This window comes from Oryctolagus cuniculus, chromosome 19 (assembly GCF_051225735.1).
Source record: "Oryctolagus cuniculus isolate XC-2025 breed Fujian yellow rabbit chromosome 19, ASM5122573v1, whole genome shotgun sequence".
NCBI classification, from domain to species: Eukaryota; Metazoa; Chordata; class Mammalia; order Lagomorpha; family Leporidae; genus Oryctolagus; species Oryctolagus cuniculus.
Genome location: NC_142885.1, coordinates 69,399,870 through 69,415,395, shown reverse-complemented (window position 1 = coordinate 69,415,395; position 15,526 = coordinate 69,399,870). Strand labels below are relative to the sequence as shown.

General features: G+C 51.1%; 1 protein-coding gene across 29 annotated transcripts in view; it reads left to right on the top strand.

Annotated features, from left to right (window-relative positions):
- The window catches only part of IFT38 (intraflagellar transport 38), a 46,677-nt gene extending 40,475 nt beyond the window's left edge, over window positions 1-6,202 (top strand). For 15 of the 29 annotated variants that reach the window (XM_070064019.2, XM_089321353.1, XM_089321362.1 and 12 more), the window contains 2 exons: window positions 2,233-2,288; window positions 5,019-6,202. In XM_070064019.2, coding sequence (XP_069920120.1) covers window positions 2,233-2,288; window positions 5,019-5,168 — 206 coding nt within the window. In that variant the 3' untranslated portion in view covers window positions 5,169-6,202. Of the gene's footprint in view, window positions 1-2,232; window positions 2,289-2,547; window positions 2,605-5,018 lie in introns of all 29 variants that reach the window. The other 14 variants (XM_070064013.2, XM_089321348.1, XM_070064014.2 and 11 more) reach the window with 1 other exon arrangement.
- Window positions 6,203-15,526: the final 9,324 nt, after the last annotated feature.

Sequence of the window (15,526 nt, the reverse complement as noted above, 5' to 3'; positions counted from 1 at the left end):
GCTGTACCGATCTGAAGCCAGGAGCCTCTTCGGGTTCTCCCACGTGGGTGCAGGGGCCCAAGCACTTGGGCCATCCTCCACTGCTTTCTCAGAGAGCTGGATTGGAAGTGGAGCAGCTGGGACTCTAACCAGTGCCCATATGGGATGCTGGCACTGCAGACAGCGGCTTTACCCGCTATGCCACAGTGCTGGCCCCACAAGTATGACTCTTACATTGATGGGTAGGAGCCACAGATATAAAAGTTAAGTTGGCCCAACATAACTTGGTACCAGCACGTGTTCTCCTGCAGACCATTTAGGTTGCAGAATAAAACCGCATAGTCCATTTCTAAAACTGTAAGGGAGGGCTTCAGGTGACACATATTTGGTATTTTGTCTGACCAAGGAAAGTTTTGTAAATTGTGCTGAAGTGTCTGTCTGCAGGCCTGAGCCAGCTGCTTTCTGCGCAGCCCACACTGCTTTCCTCAGCCTCATGGTGTGGGCACAGCTCTGCCATCTCAGCCCTGCCCCTTCATAAAGGAAGCCCTAGAGACTGAGCAGAGGTCGTGTCTAAAGGAGTGACGGAGGAGCCCGTAGATACGCATGAGGTTTGGTTTGGAAAATAAACTAATTGTGATACATGTTTCTTTTAGTTTCTAAAGGTCAAACCAAGATCCAAATATAAATCTGTAAACAAGGAATAAATTTTTTTTCAGTTTTTTTTTCTCAGAAACCTTTTAATTAAGGAATACAAACTTCATGCATTTTATAAATAAAACTTTCGGAACATGATCCTTCCCACCATATCTGCCCTCCCACCCACACTGCCATCCTTCTTTCTCCTCCCTCTCCTATTACCATTCTTAGTTTTTACTAAGATCTTTTTTTTAAAGATTTATTTATTTATTTGAAAGAGTTTCAGAGAGGCAGAGAGAGAGAGAGAGAGAATCTGCTGGGTCACTCTCCAAATGGCCACAACAACCAGAGCTACTCTGATCCAAAGCTCAGAGCCAGGAGCCAAGAGGTTCTCCTGGGTCTCCCATGCAGGTGCAGGAGCCCAAAGACTTGGGCCGTCTTCTACTGCTTTCCCAGGCCATAGCAAAGAGCTAGATGGGAAGTGGAGCATCTGGGCCTTGAATCATCGCCCATATAGGTTGCTGGCACTGCAGGCCATGGCTTTACCCACTATGCCACAGTGCTGCCCCAAGATCTATTTTCAGTTAACTTCATATGTGTACGATTAACTCCATACTAAGAAAAGAGTTCAGCAAATAGTATGGAAAAAAAAACTATTTGTCAGCATTTGAGACAAGAGCTGTTCAAAGTCATTACACCTCAAAGTGTCAATTTTACTTCTATTGATTACCTTTTAGGTGCTCTATTAGTTATCACAGATCCGGGAGAACATATGGTATTTGTCCTTTTGGGACTGGCTTATTTCACTGAGCCTGATATTTTCCAGTTTCATCCATTTTGTTGCAAACAACAGGATTTCTTTTTTTTTTAACTGCTGTATTGTATTTTATGGCATACATAACCCATAATTTCTTTATCTGATCTTCAATTGATGGACATACACACTTTTTCACCAGATAGCATGCGAGTTGCAATGCTTAAAACTAATGATGGTGTTCAGTGATTTCCCCCCTAAAATATTTATAGGATGCATGTGTGTTTTCTTTTAGATTGATTGATTGATTGATTGATTTGAAAGGCATAGCAATAGAGAGGCAGAGAGATATATTGCATCCACTGGTATACTTCCCACATCATTGCAACAGCTAGAATTGAACCATGCTGAAGCCTGAAGCCAGAAGGCAGGCACTCCATCCTGGTCTCCCATATGGGTAGCAGGGACCCAAGGACTTGGGCCATCCTCAGCTGCCTTCCCAGGTGCCTTAGCGGGGAGCTGGTGGGAAGTGGAACCCAGAACTAGAACCAGCACTTCAGTATGTGATGTTGGCATCTCATGTGGCTTCCTGTCCCACTGGATGGGAACTACACTGGCGCAATGTTTAGTTTTTAATTTATGATTTGTGTTTATATTTTATTGCCCATTTTCTTAACAGTACAATTGGCAAAAATCCATGATTGTTGTTTGACAGTTCTGATTAGTTGGATGTACTTACATATTTTTTTGTGTATGATTCTTCCTTTTTCCCACTTTTCTAAGGGAAAACAAATATCAAATGCTATTTTTCCCCTTATTTTCCAAGATTTCTTGACTTCTTTTCATGCTTTTGTTGTCCTCAGGACGACCCAACAAGCATGTCGTGGGCACGATGCAGGGCGGAGACTCCGATGATGAAGTGAGTCCTGGGCACCTTCCGTTGTCAGTTCCTGTCCTCAGGTCTCAGGCTGTCCGCGTAGATTCGATTCGCTGAGCTGGAGCAGCCAGGGAGCTGTCTGTTCTCAGCCCAGCCCATCACTTGACTGGGGCAGAGTTTGGCCTTCGAAGGAGCTGGGCTCCTCTCCTTGCTCATTGATGGCGCATTTCTGTCCACCTGAATGTGCTTGCCCTACTTTTTTTCGCCTTCTCACTGTTCTCTCCATTCTTGCTTTCCAAAGACGGAAGCAGCACCAGCTCTCTTAGGTAAATGCAAGACTTCCAGCTCCAAGAAGCAGGTTGGTTTTCGTTTTTGACTTGACTATTTGTTGGTGTGTGTCAGCCCACTCACTCAGAGCCCGCAGAGAGCCCCTCCAGGAGTGCTGCTGCCCCTCTCCTGGGCAGGACGCCATTCCAAACGGATGCATGGTGAGAGAGGCGTCACCTCCAGGGCACTGTGCGAGGACAAGGACAGACACTGAGCCAGGAGACAAGGAAGTTTGTGACTGGGGAGTCATCAGATCCTTGAAGCACGACCTAGCCATGAAGGGACAAAACTGGGGGGCCAGGGCTCAAGGCCAACCCTCTATTGCACCCCACTCTGGGTGAGGAACGTGGAAGTGGTGTGTCTGAGACCAGGACCTCAGGGAGGTCAGGTAAAGGCTGGGACTCGGGGTGCTGGTGCCGTGAGCTTTCCTGAGGAAGTCACTGCCGGGTCTTTGAGGCCGTGCAGTTTCCCTCGGCCTTGGTTTCCTGCAATCGCTGGCAGTGCCACTTGGCCTGTGCAGCAAGGTGACTGCACTGACCCTTTCCAAACCAGCTCTGTCAAGTGGATGCCACAGGTGTGTGGGGGAGCACACACTGCTGTGATTTTGCAGCAGGGTTCACTCACTCTGTGCCCACAGAGTGACTGGCTGCCGTCTCACCTGCTGCGTCCGGGCAGGGTGGGGAGAGTTGGTGGACTCCGGAGGGCAGGGTCGGTGTCCTCGGTGGGATGGGCACATAGTTACTTGCAGATCTCCTCTGTGCCACCCTGACACTCACTTCCAGGAGGCTGTGTCCACACGTCTTGGACACAGGGGCTCCCCCCTTGTGTGGTTCTCCAGCCACTGAACGTGCACCCAAGTGCCTGTGGTGTGCCTGACACGTTAGGGGCTGTGGGGAGCGTAGCACAGGCCGAAACAAAGCCCAGCTTCCAGCATGCGCACATTCCAGCCGTAGCAAGGCAGCCAGGGCCAGGGCCTCCATGGTAGAATGAGAAGCAGAGCAGGTTCAAGGGGCCAGGAGAGACAGGAAGGAGATGGAGAGAAAGGCTCTCTGAAGTGGGGACACTGGAGCAGAGGCCTGAGAGGCTGTGCGCCACACAGGTAGGGGCACCAGGCTATCCTGGGCGCAGAGCCTGACTGGAGTGGACGGGGGGAGGGGATGCACAGGGCTTCACAGGATGCAGTGGGGCCCAAGTGTGACAGGAAGGCACTGGAGAATCCTGGGCCCCGGAGGGCCAGGAGGTGACTGGTGGGCAAGAGAAACCCAGGAGGTGGGGATGGCACTCGTGCAGGTCAGAAGTGACAGTGGCTCAGCCTCAGGTGGCGGCCATGGAGGCAGTGAGCAGGGCCAGAATCTGGGTGTTTCCAGGGTTAGAACTGTAAGGTTTTGTTGATAGATTGACTTGGTCGGCGGAAAGTACACAGGCTTGGTTTTCTGAGACAAGGCCACTTGACGGGTCAGGGGCAAATCACGAGTTTGGTCTCGGACATCCTTGGTGCGAGTTGCCTGTGAGACGCCCACATGCCAGCATCTGTAGCCGTGGAAATTCAAGTCTGGGGAGGGTTGGAGATGGAATCTGGGGCCCGTGATAGTGAGGCTGTGTCAGGTGCGGCCCACAGGTTGAACATGATGAGGACAGAACTTCCCACTGAGTTGGGATCCACTGAATGTGTGAGCCAGTCAGAGGAGTTTGGGAGCTGGTGGTGGGAGCCTGATTAGTGGGTACTTAAGAGACAGCAAGAGGGGAACAAGCAGAGCCAGTGAGGTCAGCAGCTCAGGAAGGAGTTGGCTGGAATGGGGAGAGAGGGCAGAGTGGCCGGGCAAGGGGTGGGATGACGTGTCTGGGTATTTGTAAGAAGATCACAGCGCTCAGGAACGCGCTGAGAATGCTATGACGGGGAGCCCGCCTGCAGGTTTCCATGGAGCACAGAGCTTGCAGCTCTAGGCTGGGCCACATCGGTCACCCTGGACCTAGATGATGAGGGAGAGGCCTGCCCTTCATCTCACCCCTTACACCCGCTGCCTGTGTTGCTTTCCATCTTCCGTCCTTCCCTCCCTCAGCCTCTGCCTTCTTTGCTGCCCGAGGCAGCATCTCAGGGCCCCCAGGAGTCAGTAACCCTCAGAGCACGTCTGAGGTGCTCCTGAGATATCCCTGGGAAAGATGTCCCCTGCAGCTCTAGCTCGGGTCCCCTCTGGTGCATCACAAGCGAGGTGACACATTTCACGTGTGTATTCCAGCCGGTCTCACACAGACCTTGCTGTGTTCCTTGCCCACCACAGCCTGACTGCTCCTCTGCCAAGCTCTTCTCTCACACGGGGTATTCCTAGTTGTGCTTTTATTCTTCAAGCTACTAGTAGAAAAGGAGAGGCAGGGTCTCTTAGACCATGGTAGGACGTCAGTGGCGAGATGGAACCACCTGTTGCATTTGCTGTCTTTTTCCTGTAGGATGACTCAGAGGACAGTGAGATCGACATGGACGACGATGAAGAAGATGACGAAGATTTGGAGGACGAGAGCATTGCTCTGTCACCAGCTAAGCCCAGTAGAAGGGTCCGGAAGCCTGAGCCCCTGGATGAGAGTGACAATGATTTCTGACCCTCTTGCCAAGGGACCCAAGCAGATGACAGACCTCAGATTTGTAGGTAAATGGACCATGAGAAGGTTAGGAAGGTGACCTATGACCGCTCCCCACGCCAGCCCGACTCGTTGATGCGAGGTGCTTGTTTCGCATTCGCCTCCTGTGTATAGATTCCGTGAAGCTTAATAAGAACTGGAGCAAACCCCAAAGATGACTTGCTTTTGCCTTTTTTATCTCCTGTAATCTGGGAGATCAAGTGTTCTTAGTGGTTCGCATCCATGGGAGAAAACTCGGGAGAAGGGAGAGCTGACAGCACGGGAGTCGGGACTTGACACAGGGACCCGGCGCAGGGTCAGGGGACATTGGTTAGAACGCTTACTGCACACTGGCTTTTCATTCTAGCCCTTATTTCATTTTCTTATTTTCTTTCTGCTGCATGCTTACAGTCCCAAGCATTAAGTGCATTTCAGTAATTAAAGTTTTCTGAAGGGCTAACTAAGTTAAGTGAAAAGCAGCTTCCCATTGAAAATGAGGCACAGAGAAAGGCTCCGAGGCTGACATTCCCTTGGGAGTCAGAGTCCCTGAGTGTGACAGCCCCTTCGTGTGTCCAAGGCCACTACTAAGTGGCAGAACCCGGCTGAACCGGGGGCCCCCATTCCAGACTCCCGAGAGACCAGCTGGCCCTCCGTCTGCCCACTGGGTTCCTCCACAGAACCTTGTCTCAAGTGTGGCAGGGTGCTGTCCCAAGGCTCACAACCAGCACACCTCCTTAGGGGAAGGTGCCAGCTCAGCAAAAAGTGTTAGTCCCGATTTGTGTTTCTGATTCTAAAATAAACCAGAGGACTTAGGGAGAGGCGCGCAGGAAGAGTTTCCTTGTTGTGAAGAGATGTGATGGCAGTGAGTTGGTTTATTGTTTGTTTTAGTATGAAAAGCACAAAACTGCTCGTTTGCTTTACAGTTATGACGTCAGAAGATTTCTGAAGTTACTTATGTTTTAATGAATGTATTTAATGTCATTTTTACATTATTAAAGCTTTACTCAAAAGTATAATTATTTTATGTGCATTCATAACATACAAATATTCAAGAAAAGCTCACAGGTTAGTACAATGTAAATTTTAGGCAACTATGTGACATTTGTTTCCGTCCTTTTTGGTTTTTTCTTTTTCCCTAAACTCTGTGTATGAAATCCCCCTTTGCTTTTGGCTCTCAGCCTTCAGTTAGTTCAGCAGTACGTTGAGAGGAGCCGTGTCATGACCCACAGGCTGGGGGAGGGGGGAACTGAAAAGTCACCGCGTTCCCCTGGGCTTGGTAGATTTGATTTACCTGAATCTGACTTGACTTAGATTTTGAAAAACTGTGCAAATATCTCTTTCCCTTGGACGTTGCCTTTTGCTAATGGGCTTCGACTCCGGAGCTGAACCCAAGCTGCACGTTACATCCACAGGTGCCCACAGAGGCAGAAGCCACAGAGCATGTCTCGTGGTCTCGTCTGCTTATAGATGATCCTTCACCTGTGGGCTAGCCCACTTGGTGGCTTGAGCAGTAGCTTGTCTGCAGGGGCTTCATACACTCGATTATCAGTATTAACCCATTAGTGTTTCAGTCACTGTAACCAGTCCAGGAGTCAGGTACATGCAGGTGCCTTAAGACCCAACGCCATGTGGTTTCGGCCAAGAATCAAGGCAGAACATCGTGTGATGTGAGGTCAGTGAAAATCTAGCATTGTGGTCATTGCTGACAGTTTGGGATGTTTTTAAAATTAGTTTTATTTATTTGAGAGGTAAGAGACAGTACTTCCATCATTGGTTCACTACCCAAATGCCTGCAACAGCTGGGTCTGGTCTGGCTGAAGCCAGGAACCAGGAACTCAGTCCAGGTCTCTCACATACATGGGTTTGAGGAAACCAATTCCTTGAGCCATCACTGCTGTCTCCCAGGGTCTATGTTATTGGAAAACTGGAATTAACAGGAGCTTGAGCCAGGAGTCAGACGTAGGTACCCCGGGGTGGGACACAGATGTCTTTGATTGCTAGATAAATGCCCACTCCCCCGGGTTTGTTGTTTGTTTGAAGTATATATATTTATTTGAAAGAGACAGAGATCTTCCATCCACTGGTTTACTCCTCAAATGGCTGCAGTGACCAGAGCTACGCGGGTCCAAAGCCAGGAGACAGGAGCTTTTTCCAGGTCTCCCACTTGGGTGTAGAGCCTGAACACTTGAGCCATCTTCGTTGCTTTCCTAGGTGCAATAGCAGATTGGCAGAGAGTGAATCAGAAGTGGAGCAGGTAGGATTCGAACCAGTGCCCATACGGGATGCTGGATTACAGGCGATGGCTTTACTCACTATACTAGAACACTGGCCCCCTCCCCCAGGTTTGTTTTTAAATACATAATTAAAGAACCTCTTGAAACGATTTAGAATGTGTGTATTGGGGTCATGCTGTGGCGCAGTGGGTTGAGCCAGCTCCTCCTCCTCTTCTGATCCAGCTCCCCCATGTTTATGTGCCTGGGAAAGCAATGGACAGTGGCTCAGGTACTTGGGTCCCTGCGCCTACCTGGGAGACCCAGGTGGAGTTCGTCTGGGCTCCTATCTTCAGCCTGGACCAGCCCCAGCCCCTGGCCATTGTGGCCACTGGGCAGTGAGCTAGATGGAGGATCTCTCTATGTCTCTCTGACTTTTTTTTTTTTTTTTTTTTTTTTTTTTTTTAGTTTTGTTTATTATTTATTTGAGAGGTAAAGTTACAGACAGGGAGAGACAGAGAAGTCTTCCATCCGCTGGTTCACTTCTCAAATAACTACAACAGTCAGAGCTGTGCCAATCTGGAGCTAGGAGCCGGAAGCTTCTTCTGGGTCCCCCATGTGGGTGCAGGGGCCCAAGGACTTGGGCCGTCTTCCACTGCTTTCCCAGGCCATAGCAGAGAGCTGGATCAGGAAAGGAGCAGCCCGGACTAGAACTGGCGCCCATATGAGATGCCAGCACTGCAGGTATCTGGAGGATTAACCTGCACCGCAGCGCCAGCCCTGTCACTCTGCCATTCAATAAATGAAAAATAATTTTTTTGTTTTTTGTTTGGTTTTGACAGGCAGAGTGGACAGTGAGAGAGACAGACAGACAGAAAGGTCTTCCTTTTCCGTTGGTTCACTCCCCCCAGTGGCCACTGTGGCTGGTGTGCTGTGGCCAGCGCACTGCGCTGATCTGAAGCCAGGAGCCAGGTGCTTCTTCTGGTCTCCCATGCTGGTGCAGGGCCCAAGGACTTGGGCCATCCTCCACTGCACTCCTGGGCCACAGCAGAGAGCTGGACTGGTAAATGAAAAATAATTTTTAAAAAATGTATATTGAGACCAGCGCCGTGGCTCAATAGGCTAATCCTCTGCCTTGCGGCGCCGGCACACCGGGTTCTAGTCCGGTTGCCCCTCTTCCAGGTCAGCTCTCTGCTGTGGCCAGGGAGTGCAGTGGAGGATGGCCCAAGTGCTTGGGCCCTGCACCCCATGGGAAACCAGGATAAGTACCTGGCTCCTGCCATCGGATCAGCGCGGTGCACCGGCCGCAGTGCGCCGGCCGTGGCGGCCATTGGAGGGTGAACCAACGGCAAAGGAAGACCTTTCTCTCTCTCTCTCTCTCTCTCACTGTCCACTCTACCTGTCAAAAAAAATGTATATTGATAAAAAATACAAAAGGAAAAATTTTCAAGTCCTCAATTTTTATTAGTCGTATCTGTCAAGAGCAAAATCAAGAAAATCTGAAGACTGCTTCCCTTTTAGCTGGGGCGGAAGAAGAAATACAGGTGCTCTTCCATTGACATTTTAAACTAGCATCAGTGAGAGGAAGCTGTGTCCATTTGGTAAACAAAACACAGTGCAGATAGCACAGCTGTTGTGTGGACCCAGGGGACTCCAGGTGCCAGAATCCAGGACTCCCTGGGTTGGAAGGGAGCTGAAAGTCTACCTCCTCACCAGAGAGAAGTCCTTTCTGGGTGCATACGAATTCTCCTTTCTGCTGGGCTCTGATTGGGACAGTGTGGGCCGGCTGGGCTCTGGCACGTCCATGACCGCAGACAGAAGACCTGTCCAGTCGAGGCGCTTGAAGGCACGTGGTCATTGACGAGTGTAAAACAGCAGCAGATGGGCCCTGCACCCCATGGGAGACCAGGAAAAGCACCTGGCTCCTGGCTCCTGCCATCGGATCAGCGCGGTGCGCCGGCCGCAGCGCGCCGGCCGCGGCGGCCATTGGAGGGTGAACCAACGGCGAAGGAAGACCTTTCTCTCTGTCTCTCTCTCTCACTGTCCACTCTGCCTGTCAAAAAAAAAAAAAAAAAAAAAAAAAAAAACAAAAAAAAAAAAAAAAAAAAACCAGCAGCAGAGAGGGAGTCCTCAGGACTGCTCAGTGAGATCACGTTCTGATTGAGACATTTAAGTAATTCAGAGGGACTGTGGCTTGTTTCCAAGAATGAATATGTGGAGCTGAGAAGAAGTGATTAGAAAGTAGGAGTTTTAGGAACTGCAGTCTCTCAGGACCTCGGTGAGGGGATCATTTTGCTACAGATGTGCTTCCTGGTGCTTACTTTTTCTGGTCAGCAATTATTGAGCCCTGCTGTATTTAGTAGCTACTGGAGAACTCAAAGATGAACTTTGGACTTGACCAGCTGACGGCCTAGAAAGAGGATTGGACATTATAGTACAGTGCTGTGAGGTGTCAGGGGAACTTGGTGTTGGGGCAGCTCTGTGTGTCTGAAAGAGTTGAGGAAGATGTCTGTGAAAGTCACATTTGAGGGATCTGGTGGGCTTGAATGCGCTGAGTCTCAGAGCCACCAAAGGGCCCAGCCCCTGGTGGTGTCCCGGTGAGCCTGAGGGGCGGAGTAAGCAGTGAGTGGGTGACAAGGAACGTCTTTTTTGTGCTAAAGAGTTTGTTGGATTCTGGCCTGTAGGCAGATAGCAGTCCCCAGAGATCAGAAACTTGGAAGAATTGCTCTGGAAAAAACTGGGAGGGCAGATGGAAGAGGCGGCGGGGCGGGCCAGGAGCCGTCTGTGTGTAGCAGAAGAGCTCGTGGTGCTGGTGGAGACAGCTGGATGCACGTGGGGAACGGGGTACCCGGGATTCTGTGGGAGGTGCACCGCAGAGGAGAAGGGAGCCTGCAGGAGGGGTCCAGTTCAGGTGTCTTCACAGGAGTTACAGGAGGAAGAGCCGACGGGGTGGGGTGGAGCGCGGCATGCTGACGGCATCCGGCAGACACCAGGGCGGCATTGCCTGGTGCTCACTTGGAGATCCTGAAAGGGACAGGTGGGGGAGGCGTCCTGTTTAACCTGGGATCGAATACATTGATTTATCTCTGCCTTCTCCTAAAATTCCACTAAAATGAGAGCGTGAGAAATTCTCTGCAGGAAAATAGAGACAGAGCACGAAGCCACAGCCAGACAGGTTCATTCAGAATAAAGCTGGGGTGGGGGGTCTCGCTCCCGGGTGAACGCTAGCAGAGCGAGCCCCTTCCCGCCGCTTTGTACGTGATAAACCCCTCTTGTCTGTAAGTCGAGTCTTGGGGGTCTGAGCTAAAGCTGGGCTGCCAAGACAGAGGGAGCGCTTGGGCTCGTTCCAGAGGTCCTGCGAGATCACAGTGTGAGCTGGAGGGGTTTGGGCTGAGGCTGAGGCTGGGGCTGGGGCAGGGGCTGGACTCGGGCTGAGCTGGAGGGAGAGAGCTTGGAGGAGTGGGGAGAGCTCGGGCTGAGGGCTGGACTTTTCACACAGTGGTGTGTCCAGCAGGCCAGGCGGGGCAGGCTGGTCAAGGCAGGGTGGGGCTGCATTAGCGCAGAGAAATAGAGGCCTGCTTGCTGTTGTGTAGGTCAGAGGTCAGCGTGGACCTGAGGCCTTTTGTCCTTGCTGCATCAATTCCAAAGGGCTGGATAAACCCACAAGAGTAAGAAAAGCCAGTGTGGAGGCTGGAATGGATGAGATCCTGACGGGGAGGAGTTAGTGCTGAGGAAACTGAGACCCAGGGCTCCCCAGAGGACAGGAACTCATCCTGCCCAGCCTGGAGAGACAATAGCCAGAAGCCAGGTGCTGTGGAGAGTAAGGGCAGGCTTGGGTTGAAGGCAGAGATGGCTGAAGGCGTGGGATGCCCCCCAGGCCCTCCATATCTTAGGCAGCCAGATAAATCTGGCTGGCTCTGAGGGACCTTACTAGAAATCCAGGGTTTAGTGGAAGCCCACTGTTTACCTGGGGAGGCTCCCCAGCTCCGTGCTGTTTGGCTCCAGGCGTGCCAGCAGGTGTGTGTACCACCTCGGGACTGGAGGGCAGAGGGGAGACCAGTACACACCTGTTAGTTCTACAGGAACAGCAATTATATAAAAGATAACTCAGCAGTGATCAGTACTAATAAACACTAATGATTTCACCAAAAAACATGCTACAGCTATGTTGGAAGGATGGAGAAGCAGAAAAGGACATAGAGTGATATACAAATGTTAAATCTTTATTTGCATAAGGGAAAGTCAATAGTAATCTGTAAAAATGATAAAACAAGAAATAAGGTGTAGAATATTTGATTTTTGGAGTAGGGGCATTTAGGAAAACAAGCTGCATCTTTGCCTTGTGAGCTTTGGAATACTTTGGATTTTTAAAATGTTGCTTTGATGAAAATAAATTTATAAGAAGAGAAATAGGGGCCAGCGCCGTGGCTCAATAGGCTAATCCTCCACCTGGGGTGTCGGCACCCCATGTTCTAGTCCCGGTCGGGGCACTGGATTCTGTCCTGTTTGCCCCTCTTCCAGGCCAGCTCTCTGCTGTGGCCCGAGAGTGCAGTGGAGGATGGCCCAAGTACTTGAGCCCTGCACCTGCATGGGAGACCAGGAGAAGCACCTGGCTCCTGGCTTCGGATCAGTGTGGTGCACCGGCCACAGCGTACCAGCTGCAGTGGCCATTGGAGGGTGAACCAATGGCAAAGGAAGACCTTTCTCTGTGTCTCTCTCTCTCTCACTGTCCACTCTGCCTGTCCAAAAAAAAAAAAAAGAAATAGGAAAAGGGTAGGAGCTTGAGATTCAGGCTGAAGAGGCATTTGTGTGGGTGGTTCTCCGGCAGAGTGCGTGCGTCAGGACAGGCGGTGAGAAGCTGTTGTGCTTAGAGAGAAAGGTCCACAAGGAGCCACATCCTAATGGGGGTAAACTTGCGTGTTTGGGAAAACAGTGTGCTTCGTTTTTCAGAATGTGTTGAAGGTAGAAGGATTCAGGACAATCATGGTATGGAGCCAGGGCGGACAGCAGGCCTTGCTGGAGATGAGCTCAGCCAGGACAAGCCGGACGGCGAGTAATGGGCTGAAGAGAGGTCGTGGTTTGAAGTCCGCACACGAGGTGTGACCTGTTCACAGGGGCTGAGGGCCGAGCTGGGGGAAGAGTGGAGCCAGGAGCTTGCTGGAGGGGCTCAGGGGCCTGGCTTGGGTTTTTCGTTTGTTGAGAGAAAAATTTCATGAATTTTTACCTGAAGGTAACTCATTGGTGGAGTGAGCTTGGATCTCTGAGACAGGAATTGATGACACAAAGAGTCCTGCTGCTTAAACTTGCCCTGTGGATTGAAACACAGCGGAGTCAGGTCAGCAGTGGGGAGGGTGCTACTGTTTGGTTGGGGAAGCTGCAGTGGATTTCCTGGTCTTTGACACCTGTTTTCCGGTGGTGTCTGTTTCAGATAAAGCCCAAAGCGGTTGTGTTGGCTTGAGGGAGGCCACCCAGAAGGCACAGGGAAGCCCCTCTGGTCGGCAGCAGGTGAACAGTTCCTGCCTGCGTCTAGATCTTTTTTAAAAGATTTATTTATTTATTTGAAGGTCAGAGTTACAGAGACAGAAGGAGAGAGATCCACAGAATCTTCTATCTGCTGGTTTGTTCTTCAAATGGCTGCAATGGCCAGGACTGGGCCAGGCTGAAGCCAGGAGCCAGGAGCTTCTTCCAGGTCTCGCATGTGGGTGTCAGGGGCTCAAGAACATGGGCTGTCTTCCGCTGCTTTCCCAGGCATATTAGCAGGGAGCTGGATCAGGAGTGGAGCAGCCAGCACTGGAACCAGCGCCCATACAGGATACCAGCATCACAGTCTGGGTTAACCGGCTACGCCACAGTGCCTGCCCCTGGAAGCACTCGTTAAAATGAGTGATGGTTCCAGAGACCCAGGGAAGCTGGGTGTCTCCCTGGGAGCTGAAATTGTAGGGTGGGCTCTCGGGCTGCAGTGTGAAGGCTGAGAACGTTTCCCAACAGGCTTTGGGTTTGCAGCATAGGGTTCCTGGGTGTGACATCCGGTGACGCTCGTTAGCCTGCCCTGCGGCAAACAGCTTGACAAATGGTAGTTGGGTTTTCACCAACCTGAGTTGGGAAAAGAAAAACTGGGAGTGGGTGGAGCGAGTGCTGCAGTTGTGTAGTGGGCTTTTCATTCGAGGCAGTGAGAACATTGCAGATGTCACATGCTTTTTCCCCTAACATTTTATTTTGAAAACCGCAAACTTACTAGTTTGTTTTCTTCCTTCCTTCCTTCCTTCCTTCCTTCCTTCCTTCCTTCCTTCCTTCCTTCCTTCCTTCCTTCCTGTCTGTCTTTCTGTCTTTCAACAGAGAGAAATCTGTCTGCTGGTTCACTTCCCAAATGGCCGCAACGGCTGGGGCTGGACCAGGCAGGAGCCAGGAGCTTCTTCATGGTCTCCCGCGTGGGTGCAGGGGCCCAAGGACTTGGAACATCTTCTGCTGCTTTCTCAGGTGCATTAGCAGGGAACTGGATAGTTAGTGGAGCAGCTGGGACTCCAACTGGCACCCATGTGGGATGCTGGCATTACAGACTATAGCTTAACCTGCTGTGGCACAGTGCCAGCCCCAAGACTTCAAACTTTTTGTAAAGTTGTACAGCCAAATACTGTCTTTTTTTTTTTTTTTTTTTTTAAGATTTATTTATTTGGGGCCGGCGCCATGGCTCACTTGGTTAATCCTCTGCCTGAGGCACCAGCTTCCCATATAGGCACTGGTTCTAGTCCAGTTGCTCCTCTCCCAGTCCAGCTCTCTGCTGTGGCCCGGGAGGGCAGTAGAAGATGGCCCAAGCCCTTGAGCCCCTGCACCAAGTGGGAGACCAGGAGGAAGCTCCTGGTTCCTGGCTTTGGATTGGTGTAGCGCCAGCCATGACGGCCAGTTAGGGAGTGAACCGACGGAGGGAAGACCTTTCTCTCTGTCTCTCTCTTTAACTGTCTGTAACTCTACCTGTCAAAAAAAAAAAAAAAAGGATTTATTTATTTGAAAGTTACACACAAAAGGAGAGACAGAGAGGGCGAGAGAGAGGTCTTCCATCTGCTGTTGTTTTCTTTTTTTCTTTATTTTATTTTTTTATTATTATTATTATTATTTTTTTTTGACAGGCAGAGTGCACAGTGAGAGAGAGACAGAGAGAAAGGTCTTCCTTTGCCATTGGTTCACCCTCCAATGGCCGCCACGGCTGGCGCGCTGCGGCTGGCGCACGGCACTGATCCGATGGCAGGAGACAGGTACTTCTCCTGGTCTCCCATGGGGTGCAGGGCCCAAGCACTTGGGCCATCCTCCACTGCACTCCCTGGCCACAGCAGAGAGCTGGCCTGGAAGAGGGGCAACCGGACTAGAACCCGGTGTGCCGGCGCCGCAAGGCGGAGCATTAGCCTAGTGAGCCACGGCGCCGGCCTTTCTTTTTTTCTTTTGACAGAGTTAGACACTGAGAGACAGAGAAAGGTCTTCCTTACGTTGGTTCACCCCACAAATGGCTGCTGTGGCTGGAGCTACACCAATCCGAAGTCAGGAGCCAGGTGCTTCCTCCTGGTCTCCCATGCGGGTGCAGGGCCCAAGCACTTGGGCCATCCTCCACTGCCTTCCCGGGCCACAGCAGAGAGCTGGACTGGAAGAGGAGCATCCAGGACCAGAACCCAGCGCCTGTATGGGACGCCAGTGCTGCACGCAGAGGATTAACCAAGTGAGCTACAGCGCCAGCCCCCATCTGCTGTTTTTACTTCCCAGTTGGCCGCAAGGGCCGAAGCTGTGCCGATCTGAAGCCAGGAGCCAGGGGCTTCCTCCAGGTCTTCCCATGTGGGTGCAGAAGCCTAAGGACTTGGGCCATTTTCTACTGCTTTCCCAGGCCATAGCAGAGAGCTGGATTGGAAGTGGAGCAGCTGGGACTCGAGCCAGCCCCCATATGGGATGCTGGCACTGCAGGCAGTGGCTTTGCCACAGCGCTGGCCCCACAGCCAAATACTTTTAACCTAGATCACCAGTTACCAACATCTCACCATGTTTCCCGTGCACAAGCATGTATATATATATATGCTTTTTGAACGATTTCAGAGTATGATGTGATTAATGACCCACCATACCATAGAATAATTATTACACTCAAATAAA